The 13,297-nt window shown below is 41.5% G+C and overlaps 1 protein-coding gene across 1 annotated transcript in view; it reads right to left on the bottom strand.

Moving 5' to 3' along the window:
- The window catches only part of NOX4 (NADPH oxidase 4), a 194,444-nt gene that overhangs the window by 13,969 nt on the left and 167,178 nt on the right, over positions 1 to 13,297 (bottom strand). Inside the window, exon 19 of the mRNA XM_025893954.2 lies at positions 162 to 230. Within this exon, the coding sequence (XP_025749739.1) occupies positions 162 to 230 (69 nt within the window). The remainder of the gene's footprint in view (positions 1 to 161; positions 231 to 13,297) is intronic.

Below are 13,297 nucleotides of genomic sequence, written 5' to 3'. Positions count from 1 at the left end.
AGGACAAGCCATGGGTTTTCTGGACACACTCTAAAAGAGGCCTTCCTCTGGGAAACTTCTCTTCAAACCACCTGCAGAAATTTTCCTCCAGCACAGCCCCGATAGAAAATCTTCTATTATCAAGAGGCTTGTTTAATTTATGAAAACATCCAACCACATACCTGTATCCCATCTGTTTGACTGAGGTACAGCTGGATGTTGACATAGTCAGGTCTGTTTTCTTGCCAAAACTGAGAGGACATAAAAGTAAACAGACGTGAGCATTCTCTCTGTAGACTGAGACTTTCTCCTCTTCTAACATATGTGATTCCACAATTTAAGATGTATCTGGTCTAATCACAGTCAACATTTACAAGCAATACACATGCCAGATTCTAGCATTAAGAATCCGTCCTCCTTGTACAATTAGTGTAAGCAGCAGCAGTAGTAGTGATAAGGAAATAGTAGATGTGTGGTAGTAGTAAGAGAATAATTCTGTTATTTTTACAGATACAGAATCAAGCATGCTAAATACTACACTGATATTCCGCTAAATCCTTCCATTTATCTCTTATTTTATTCCCTGAGTCCCTAAATTATAGCCAAGAGTTCACTCATAAAGAACATGATTTTCTTAAAAAACAGTAACACACAAATAGTGATATATAATATGCATGCTAGGAATCAACGAAATGAAAACAAACAAGACAAAAACAAAAGGCTCTGTTCCTGTTCCTTGCCTTCCTCCTACTCAGCACTGGTTTTCCTTGTACAAAACTGTGTGAGGCAGGAAGTATACCTGCCAAAGAAAAAATAGTCTGGGAAAGATCTCAAACATTTCAATACCTTGAAAAGAAAAATATCATCTGAAGGAAAATAAACCCAACAAAGAGGGTAAAAGTGTTGTTGTCCTTGTATGCTTCCTTTTGCCTTCTTCATTTTCATTCAAAAATGAACCTACTAATAATTGACCTGACTCTGACTGAGTCCAGAAATCTATTCTTTTAAAAATATTTTTGCACCTGAAACTAATGTTACACTGTAAGTTAATTAACTGGAATTTAAATAAAAACTTAAATGAAAAAAAATATTTAAAAAATTAAAAAAATATTTTAAAAACATAGAAATACGATTTGAAATATTTAAAAATTTTTAAATAATTATTAAAATAATTTTTTATTCTTAAAAGTATTCTTCTTAGGGCCGACTTTCACCACCCTGAAATAAGAAGCTGAAAGATAAGGACCAGGCACCAAAAGCGGAAGAAGAAAAGGAGAGTAATACAAGAGCATGGTGGACAGGTGTGGATATGAGTGTCTGAGGTGACAGAACTGGCACTTCTTCAAAAGCCACACCATTTCTTTTTTTTTTTTTTTAAAGATTTTATTTATTTATTTGACAGAGAGACAGAGAGAGAGAGAGAGCACAAGCAGGGGGAGCAGCAGGCAGAGGAAGAAGCAGGCTCCCTGCTGAACAAAGAGCCCAGTGCAGGGCTCAATCCCAGGACCCTGGAATCATGACCTGAGCCAAAGGCAGATGCTTCACTGACTGAGCCACCCAGGTGTCCCAGTCAAACCATTTCTTGAGCGTAAATCGGCATAGTGGGTTCGCTTGAGATGGTAAGGTTTTGCTGGACTTTATTGCAGCAAGAGGATCAACTGATTTAAAGTACTGTTTCTATATAGTATAATGATGTGTAGAGCAGCATTATCTAAAATAGCCAAATTACATAAACAGCCCAAGTGTCCATTGACTGATGAATAAAGATGTGAGATACACACACACACACACACACACACACACACACACACACACACAATGAATATCACTCAGCCATCAGAAAGAATGAAAGTTTGCAATTTGCAGTGACATGGATGGAGCTAGAGAGTATAATGCTAAGTGAAATAAGTCAGTTAGAGAAAGACAAATACCATATGATTTCACTCATATGTGGAATTTAAGAAACAAAACAAATGAGCAAAGGGGAAAAAAGAGAGAGAGAGAGACCAACTAAGACTCTTAGCTTCAGGGAATATGCTAATGGATACCAGAGGGGAGGTGGGCACTGGGATGGGTGAAATAGGGGATGGGGATGAAGGAATGCACTTGTGATGAGCACTGGGTGATGTATGGAAGTATTGAGTCACTAAATTGTACACCAGAAACTAATATTACATTGTATGTTAACTAACTGGAATTTAAATAAAAACTGAAAAATAAAGTAAAATAAAATAAAAACTTAAAAATGACATATTGGGACTCAAAGTAGAAGTTTCAGGAATGCAAATAAAGTCACATTGCAAATGGGGGGGCGTGATTAAGGAGGGTTTCATCAGCCCTCTGAGATGCCTTACAATGAATGGTAAGAGCACCTGGCAGGTAACTGACTTGTTTCTATTGCCAACACTATCTGGCCCTGAGACTTCTAAGGAATTACTGACTCATCTAGGCCTGTTTTTTCATCAGGACAGTGACAGATAGAGTTGAATGTCATCATCCCTCAGGTCTCTTTTCAGATCTAAAATGATACATTTTCTGACAGGTGGAAACTCTGGATATAAAATCCCAATAAAAACATATTTTACTTTAAGAGTGATGTGATGATTCTCAGCTCCATAATATTCTTAAAATATAGTCATTAATTATATCCCATTAAATAGCTGCCTCAAGTTATATCCAAATGCTAAATTCATTTTTAGGCCCTTTCTGAATTGAATCAGGGTTTATAAATTTTAATTGTGAAGAAATAGAAACTTCTGGATGCCACTAAAGCACCTCACAAAACACAAGGCTTGTGTTGAGTCTTGTCTTAAATGTCTACCAGGATGCTGTTCTGAGATCAGTCCTATGACTCCCGCATCGATAACTGTGTTTGGTGCCCACGGCCCCAAGTAAGAACTATGCAAATTTGGATAATGTTTTTAATGATTTTGATGTCTCCACTTTAACTTACCCGTCACTGAAGACAATAATATCTAATAAAGGCACAGTATTCTCCAAATAAAGGAACAGTGAAAAAATAGACATGTGGATCAACACAATCTTGCAAATAGATTAGGATTGTAGGATCATGCACAAATATCATGTTTTTCACTTTTATGTCTCCTGCCTGTATTCGTCCTTATTTTTCTCACAAATAAAAAATAACAAGATGTGAGTCTTGGAAGGAATTTTACAGATCACTAATAGGAATCATAGCAATCATTTATTAAATGCCTTCAAAACGATAGATACTTTAGGTATGTTAAAGCTAAGTCTCACATCAGGTTTCAAGTGCTGTTAGCCTCCTTTACAAATTGAAAGCATAAATTGGGTTTATGGAGGTTAAGTGATTTACCCAAGGACTTGCGGTTCATATGAGGTAGAATCACTGTTCCACCGTAAATGACAGACCCCAAATGCCTGATGGAGCCCTGATCCTCCATTTTGATTTTACTAATATGACTTATAGAGGTGAAGTGACTTGAGGCAAGTCATGTCGTTAGATATTGGCAGAGCTGGTACCAGATCACCTGACACCTGGCCCTGCACTCTTCCATCACCAGATTGGGCAATCTGGCCAAGCAAAATCCACCTAAGATCCATTTTTATCATCACTGAAGATAGTCTGACACCAAGACAAGTGACTAGGGCAACTAAGATAGCTTTCTCCTAGGCATTCTAGAATGATGTGAAAGAACTCATAGTTGGAACAAGATTGAAAGACTGCATTTTCATCTGGTTTTCAAAAACACTTTCAGCTACTCTTACACAGACTCTATGTAAAGACCCTATGCTCTATTGCTATTGATTTCTCTCTCTCTCTCTCTTTCTTGCTCTCTCTCTCTCTCTCTCACACACACACACACACACCAAACTTGGTAACACAGTTGCGAACACATCATCCTCAGAGACACAACTGAAGGACCTGTGTTCATCCCTCTGTTGCGAAAAATCAAAACATAGATGCAGAGGTGTGTGTAGAAGATAATCATCACTGTATTGTTTACACTAGTTTTAAGCTTTTATGTTATTTACTCCATGGAATCCTAAGGGTAAAGCACATCCATCAAAAAAACTTGAAATGGAAAGAAAACATAAAACTTAAGATTCAACTCCTTTGAGGGTCCAGTAATTTAACATTCTTTTCTTTCCTTTATTCCTTTCTTTCCCCCACTCCTTGCCTTATAAAGCATCTGTTATTCAAATGTGCCTGTCCATATCTTGGATCATTTTACTTAAAAAAAATGTACAGGTTCTATATCTCAGTTCAAGAAAGATTAAAAATTAGAAAAATAAAGGTAGAATTAGGAAATCCCAAAAGCAATACAACTGGTCACCAATCACAAAAGAGAGGTTCAATCTCACTAGCATTTAGGAGAAAAGAGAATGAGATCTCACTGTTTAAGACATTGGTAGAAATTTAAAAAAAAATTGATAATATAACATTTTAGAATAAATGTCTCTCATACTTTTTGGTGGAAATGTAAATTGTTTTTTTAAAAGATTTTATTTATTTATTGAGAGAGAGAGAGAGCACAAACAGGGGGAGCAGCAGGCAGAGAGAGAGGGAGAAGCAGGCTCCCCACTGAACAAAGAGCCCGATGCAGGGCTCAATCCCAGTACCCTGGAATCATAACCTGAGCTGAAGGAAGATGCTTAACCAACTGAGCCACGCAGGCACCCCTATCTTCCCCACTTAGGATGTAAATCACATGAGATCAAGAAATTGCTTTTAATTTTGTTCTCCAATGTAGCTCCAGGTCCTAGAATAGTTTGTGATTCATAGTAGGCAATGAGTGATTATTTGATGAGTGACAGAATGACAGACTGAATAAATGGATCTGAATAAAAAGACATGTATGATATTCATTGGAGTGTTAAGATTTTATTTATTTATTTATTTAGAGAGTGCATGAGCAGGGGGAGGGGCAGAGGGAGATGGGGAGAGAGAATCTCCAAGAGACTCCACACTCAGCATGGAGTCTCATGTGGGGCTCGATCCCAGGGCCCTGAGATCATGACCTGAGCTGAAATCAAGAGTTGAGTACTTAACTGACTGAGCCACCCAGGGGCCCCATCATTATAGTGTTCTTTGTAATAAAAAGTAAATAACCATTATTAAGGGATGGCTAAATAGAGTACTAAGTACATCCACATGACAAAATATCTATAGCACTAAAAAGAATGAGGCAACTCTATATATACTATTATTAAAAATGTTCAAGACATAGTGTTAAGTTTAAAATAAGTAATTCCTGAGGCGGAGCAAGATTGCGGAGGAGTAGGAGACCTGGATTTCGTCTGGTCTCAGGAATTCAGCTGAATGGGGATCAAACCATTCTGAACACCTACGAACTCAACAGGAGATCGAACAGGAGAGTAGCAACAACTCTCTGAACAGAGAAGCGACCACTTACTGGAAGGTAGGACATGCGGAGAAGTGAATCCGAGGCGATATTCAGGAGGATAGATGGTGGGGGAGGGGGCCTCCACCGCTTCTGGCAAGTGATAGAGCCGTGGAGCACAAAATTTGAACTTTTAGAAATTGGCTCTGCTGAGGGACTTCGCTCCAGTGGCTAAGCGGGAGGTGGAACCCTTGCAGGACAGTGTGGTCTCAGGACCCTCGGGATCACAGAAAGACCGGGGGTGCCTGAGGATGGCAGAGCTCCCGGGTATTGGAGCAGGGAAGCCGGCTGCAGAGACGGAGCTGAGGCACGGGCTCTCAGCTCGGCGTGGCCATAAACTGTGATCCGTGGGGCACTCGGACCACCGCTCCTCCAGCAGGGACCCAACAAGCAGCAGAGCTGGGGAGACTCCCCTTCCTCCCCTGGGAGGAGCGGTGCAGGAGTGCACCGCAGGGATCTGCTGGGTTTGGAGACTCCACACAGGGTCGGGTGCCAGAGATAGAAATGCTTGGTCACAGGCTGGGTAAGCACGGAGTGCGGCTGGAGACCTGAGAGACGGGAGGAATTGATTGCTTTTCTCTGGGGGCGCACTGAGGAGCGGGGCCCTGAGTTCTCGGCTCCTCCGGGCACAGATTGGGAGGCCACCATTTTCACTCTCATCCTCCAAAGCTGTACCAGGAGCTTGCAGGGAACAAAAGCTCCCAAGCGCAAACCCGAGCAGATTGCTTAGCCCGGACTCAAAAGGACAGGGCAATTCCGCCTCCAGCAAAGATATTTGGGAACCACGGCAACAGGCCCCTCCCCCAGAAGATCAGCACGAACAGCCAGCAAGCCAAGACCAAGTATACCGATCAAGGAGAACTGGAGAACTCAGGCGGTAGGGGAATACTGCACATAGAATTCATGGCTTTTTTATCATGATTCATTAGTTTTTTAAAGTTAATTTTTTTAACTGTTTTTTTTAATTTTTCTTTTTACCTTTTCAACCAACATCTTATCATTCCCTTTTTTAAAAAAAAATTTATTTTCCATTTTTAGAGTCATATTCTATTCCTTCATAATAGTTACCCTTATTTTTGGCATATATATATAAGTTGTTCTCTCTTTAAAATTTTGAGATACAGTTTCTTCTAACAGATCAAAATATACCCTAAATCTCTAGTGGATGGCTTTGTTCTAGTCTCCTGCCTGATCACAATATCTCCTCCCAATTTTTTTAAATCTTCCTCTTTCATTTTTTTAAACAACTTCTTATCAATTCCTTTTATAAAATCTTTTATAATTTTCATCTTTACAGTCATCTTCCATCCCTTCATTGTATCAACCTTTATTTTGTACATATATAAGTCTTCCTTTCTTTACAATTTTAGGAGGCATTATCTTCTAACAGACCAAATACACCAAGAATCTAGTGTGTGGCACTGATCTATGCACTAGCCTGATCATATTTGATCATATTCTGTTTTTTTGTTTTTTGTTCTGTTTTTGTTTGTTTTTATCTTTATCTTTTTCTTTTTCTTTTTTTTTTCCTCTTTCTTTTTTCTTTCTTTCCCTTTCTTTTCCCCTGGTTTCAGGCCTTTTCTGATTTGTTTAGAGTATATTTTCTAGGGACGTTGTTAACCTGCTAGCATTTTGTCCTCTCATTCATGTATTCACCTCTGGACAAAATGACAAGAGGAAAAAAATCACCTCAGCAAAAAGAAAAAGAGGTAGTAGCGTCTGACAGAGACCTACTCAATACGGACATTAGTATGATGTCGGACCTAGAGTTCAGAATAATGATTTTAAAGATACTAGCTGGGCTTGATAAAAGCATGGAAGTTATTAGAGACACCCTTTCTGGAGAAATAAAAGAACTAAAATCTAACCAAATCGAAATCAAAAAGGCTATTAATGAGGTGCAATAAAAAATGGGGGCACTAACTGCTAGGATAAATGAGGCAGAAGAGAGAATTAGCGATATAGAAGACTGAATGATGGAAAATACAGAAGCTGAGAAAAAGAGAGATAAAAAACTACTGGATCAAGAGGGCAGAATTTGAGAGATAAGCGATATCATAAGAAGAAACAACATTAGAATAATTGGGATCCAAGAAGAAGAAGAAAGAGAGAGGGGCAGAAGGTATACTGGAGCAAATAATAGCAGAGAACTTCCCTAATGTGGGGAAGGAAAGAGGCATCAAAATCCAGGAGGCACAGAGAACCCCTCTCAAAATCAATAAAAATAGGTCAACACCCCGACATCTAATAGTAAAATTTACGAGTCTCAGAGACAAAGAGAAAATCTTGAAAGCTGCTCGGGAGAAGAGATATGTAACCTATAAAGGTAGAAATATTAGACTGGCAACAGACCTATCCACAGAGACCTGGCAGGCCAGAAAGGACTGGCATGATATTTTCAGAGCAATAAACGAGAAAAATATGCAGCCAAGAATACTATACCCAGCTAGGCTCTCAGTGAAAGTTGAAGGAGAGATAAAAAGTTTCCAGGACAAACAAAAACTAAAGGAATTTGCAAACACGAAACCAGCCCTCCAAGAAATATTGAAAGGGGTCCTCTAAGCAAAGAGAGAACCTAAAAGCAGCATAGCCCAGAAAGAAACACAGACAATATACAGTAACAGTCACCTTCCAGGCAATACAATGGCACTAAATTCATATCTTTCAATACTTACCCTGAATGTAAATGGGCTAAATGCCCCAATCAAAAGACACAGGCTATCAGATTGGATTAAAAAACAAGACCCATCGATATGCTGTCTGCAAGAAACTCATTTTAGACCCAAAGACACCCCCAGACTGAAAGTGAGGGTGTGGAAAACAATTTACCATGATAATGGACACCAAAAGAAAGCTGGGGTGGCAATTCTTCTCTCAGACAAATTAGATTTTAAACCAAAGACTGTAAGAAGAGATGAGAAAGGACACTATATCGTACTTAAAGGGTCTATCCACCAAGAAGATCTAACAATTGTAAATATCTATGCCCCTAACATGGGAGCAGCCCATTATATAAGGCAATTAACTAAAGCAAAGAAACACATTGACAACAATACAATAATATGGGGGACGTTAACACCCCCCTGAGTGAAATGGACAGATGATCTAAGCAAATGATCAACAAGGAAATAAAGACTTTAAATGACACCCTGGACCAAATAAACTTCACAGACATATTCAAAACATTCCATCCTAAAGCAACGGAATACACATTCTTCTCGAGCGCCCATGGAACATTCTCCAGAATTGATCACATCCTAGGTCACAAATCAGGTCTCAACTGGTATCAAAAGACTAGGATTATTCCCTGCATGTTTTCAGACCACAATGCTTTGAAACTAGAACTCAACCACAAGAGGAAAGTTGGAAAGAACTCAAATATATGGAGGCTAAAGAGCATCCTACTAAAGAATGAATGGATCAACAGGGAAATTAAAGAAGAACTAAAAACATTCACGGGAACCAATGAAAATGAAAACACAACAGTTCAAAATCTTTGGGAAACAGCAAAGGCAGTCCTAAGAGGAAAGTATATAGCAATACAAGCCTTTCTCAAGAAACAAGAAAAGTCTCAACTACACAACCTAACCCTACACCTAAAGGAGCTAGAGAAAAAACAGCAAATAGAGCATAAACCCAGCCAAAGAAGAGAAATAATAAAGATCAGAGCAGAAATCAATGAAATAGAAGCCGAAAGAACAGTAGAACAGATCAACAAAACTAGGAACTGGTTCTTTGAAAGAATTAACAAGATTGATAAAGCCCTGGCCAGACTTATCAAAAAGAGAAAGAGAAATGACCCAAATCAAAAACATCATGAAAGAAAGAGGAGAGATCACAACCAACACCAAAGAAATACAAAAATTATAAGAACATATTATAAGCAACTGTATGCCAGCAAATTAGATAACCTGGAAGAAATGGATGCATTCCTAGAGATGTATCAACTACCAAAATTGAACAAGGAAGAAATAGAAAACCTGAAAAGACCTATAACCACTAAGGAAATTGAAGCAGTCATCAAAAATCTCCCAAGAAACAAAAGCCCAGGGCCAGATGGCTTCCCAAGGGAATTCTACCAAACATTTAAAGAAGAATTAATACCTATTCTCCTGAAACTGTTCCAAAAAATAAAAATGGAAGGAAAACTTCTAAACTCATTTTATGAGGCCAGCATTACCTTGATCCCCAAACCAGACAAAGAGCCCATCAAAAAGGAGAATTACAGACCAATATCCTTGATGAACATGGATGCAAAAATTCTCACCAAAATACTAGCCAATATGATCCAACAGTACCTTAAAAGGATTATTCAACATGACCAAATGGGATTTATCCCTGGGCTGCAAGGTTGGTTCAACATCCACAAATTAATCAACGTGATACAATACATTAACAAAAGAAAGAACAAGAATCACATGATCCTCTCAATAGATGCAGAAAAAGCATTTGCCAAGTACAGCATCCTTTCTTGATCAAAACTCCTCAGAGAATAGGGATAGAGGGTACATACCTCAATATCATAAAGGCCATCTATGAAAAACCTACAGCAAATATCATTCTCAATGGGGAAAAGCTGAGAGCTTTCCCCCTAATATCAAGAATGCGGCAGGGATGTCCACTCTCACCACTGCTATTCAACATAGTATTAGAAGTCCTAGCCACAGCAATCAGACAACAAAAAGAAATCAAAGGCATCCAAATCGGCAAAGAGGAAGTCAAACTCTCACTCTTTGCAGATGATATGATACTGTATGTGGAAAACCCAAAAGACTCCACCCCAAAACTGCTAGAACTCATACAGGAATTCAGTCAAGTAGCAGGATATAAAATCAATGCACAGAAATCAGTGGCATTCCTATACACCAACAACAAGACAGAAGAGAGACCAATTAAGGAGTCGATCCCATTTACAATTGCACCCAAAAGCATAAGATACCTAGGAACAAATTTAACCAAAGAGGCAAAGGATCTGTACTCAGAAAACTATAAAATACTCACGAAATAAATTGAGGAAGACACAAAGAAATGGAAAAAGGTTCCAGGCTCATGGATTGGAAGAACAAAGATTGTGAAGATGTCAATGCTACCTAGAGCCATCTACACATTCAATGCCATCCCCATCAAAATACCAACCACTTTTTTCAAAGAAATGGAACAAATAATCCTAAAATTTGTATGGAACCAGAAGAGACCCCGAATAGCCAGAGGAATGTTGAAAAAGAAAAAAAAAGCTGGAGGCATCACAATTCCGGACTTCCATGTCTATTACAAAGCTGTCATCATTAAGACAGTATGGTACTGGCACAAAAACAGACACATAGATCAATGGAACAGTATAGAGAGCCCAGAAATGGACCCTCAACTCTATGGTCAACTCATCTTTGACAAAGCAGGAAAGAATGTCCAATGGAAAAAAGACAGTCTCTTCAACAAATGGTGTTGGGAAAATTGGACACCCACATGTGGAAGAATGAAACTGGACCATTTCCTTACACCACACACAAAAATAGACTCCCAATGGTTGAAAGACCTAAACGGGAGACAGGAGTCCATCCAAAGCCTAAAGGAGAACACAGGCAGCAACCTCTTCAACCTCAGCTGCAGCAACTTCTTCCTAGGAACATCGCCAAAGGCAAGGGAAGCAAAAGCAAAAATGAACTCCTGGGACCTCATCAATATAAAAAACTTTTGCATAGCAAAAGAAACAGTCAACAAAACCAAAAGACAACCAACAGAATGGGAGAAAATATTTGCAAATGACATATCAGATAAAGGGCTAGTAACCAAAATCTATAAAGAACTTATCAAACTCAACACCCAAAGAACAAAACAGTTAACAAAAATTAGCTTTGATGAACTAATGAACCATGGTAAAAAAAAAAAGCCATGAATTCTATGTGCAGTATTCCCCTAGCGCTGGAGTTCTCCCGTTCTCCTTGATCAGTAAACTTGGTCTTGGCTTGCTGGCTGTTTCTGCTGATCTTCTGTGGGAGGGGCCTGTTGCTGTGGTTTCCAAATGTCTTTGCCGGAGGCAGAATTGCCCCGCCCTTGTCGGTCCGGGCTAAGCAAGCTGCTCGGGTTTGATCTCAGGAGTTTTGTTTCCTGCAAGCTCTCCGTACAGCCTTGGAGGACCAGGGCCAAAATGGTGGCCTCCTAATCTCCACCCGGAGGAGCTGAGAACTCAGGGCCCCGCTCCTCAGTGTGCCCCCAGAGAAAAGCAGTCACTCCCTTGTCCCTGGTCTCCAGCCGCACTCCGTGCTCACCCGGCCTGTGACCGAGCATTTGTATCTCTGGCACCCAACCCCGTGTGGAGTCTCCAAACCCAGAAGATCCCAGCAGTGCGTTCCCGCGCCGCTCCTCCCCGGGAAGGAAGGGTAGTCTCCCCGGATCTGCCGCCTGTTGGGTCCCTGCTGCAGGAGCAGTGGCCCGACTGGGCTGCGGATCAAAGTTTATGGCAACCCCAAGCTGAGAGCCCGCGCCTCAGCTCCATCTCTGCAGCTGGCTTCCCCGTTCCGATACCTGGGAGCTCTGGCGCACTCAGGCTCCCCCGGTCTTTCTGTGACCCCAAGGGTCCGGAGACCCCACTGTCCCGCGAGGGTTCCACCCCCGCCATCTTTAAGTACCTATTATTTGTCACACACTATGAATAAAAAAGATTCTTATTCTCAAGGGCAGCCCTGTTTATCACAAGGAAATGCCAGGACAACAAAAGAATTGCAATTCCATTACAGCTACTTGAAAAAAGATTTAGAATGTAATAACAAAATTACTTAAAAAGGGAAAGAAGAGCTGTTCCCTTAGGGATTTAAAGAAATTAATGGTTTGTGAGGGGGGCGGAGCAAGATGGCGGAGGAGTAGGAGACCTAGATTTCGTCTGATCTCAGGAATTCAGCTGAATAGGGATCAAACCATTCTGAACACCTACGAACTCAACAGGAGATCGAACAGGAGAGTAGCAACAACTCTCTGAACAGAGAAGCGATCACTTACTGGAAGGTAGGGCGTGCGGAGAAGTGAATCCGAGGCAATATCCGGGAGGATAGACGGCGGGGGAGGGGCCTCCGCCGGCCACTTCTGGCAAGTGATAGAGCCGCGGAACACAAAATCGGAACTTTTAGAAGTTGGCTCGGCGGAGGGACGTCGCTGCAGTGGCTAAGCGGGGGGTGGAATCCTCCCGGGGCAGTGTGGTCTCAGGACCCTTGGGGTCACAGAGAGACCGGGGGTGCCTGAGTGCGCCAGAGCTCCCAGGTATCAGAGCGCGGAAGCCGGCTGCAGAGACGGAACAGAGTCGCGGGCTCTCAGCTCGGGGTTGCCATAAAATGTGATCTGCGGCCCAGTCGGGGCACGGATCCCCCAGCAGGGCCCCAACAAGCAGCAGATCCGGGGAGACTCCCCTTCCTTCCCGGGGAGGAGCGGTGCGGGAACGCACTGCAGGGATCTGCTGGGTTTGGAGACTCCGTGCGGGGTCGGGTGCCAGAGATAGCAACGCTCGATCACAGGCCGGGTGAGCACGGAGTGCGGCCGGAGACCGGGGACACGGAAGTGACTGCTTTTCTCTGGGGGCACACTGAGGAGCGGGGCCCCGAGTTCTCAGCTCCTCCGGGTGGAGATTGGGAGGCCACCATTTCTGCCCTGGTCCTCCAAAGCTGTACCGAGAGCTTGCAGGGAACAAAAGCTCCTGAGAACAAACCGGAGCAGCTTCCTTAGCCCGGACCGACAAGGGCGGGGCAATTCCGCCTCCGGCAAAGACATTTGGAAACCACAGCAACAGGCCCCTCCCCCAGAAGATCAGCACAAACAGCCAGCAAGCCAAGACCAAGTTGATCGATCAAGGAGAATGGGAGAACTCCAGCGCTAGGGGAATACTGCACATAGATTCATGGTTTTTTTTTTTTTTTTACCATGATTCATTATTTCATCAAAGTTAA

Source organism: Callorhinus ursinus, unplaced genomic scaffold (genome assembly GCF_003265705.2).
Source record: "Callorhinus ursinus isolate GAN/ISIS: 27379988/994484 unplaced genomic scaffold, GSC_fseal_2.0 scaffold93, whole genome shotgun sequence".
Taxonomy (NCBI): Eukaryota; Metazoa; Chordata; class Mammalia; order Carnivora; family Otariidae; genus Callorhinus; species Callorhinus ursinus.
This window is presented reverse-complemented; position numbering and strand designations above follow the sequence as displayed.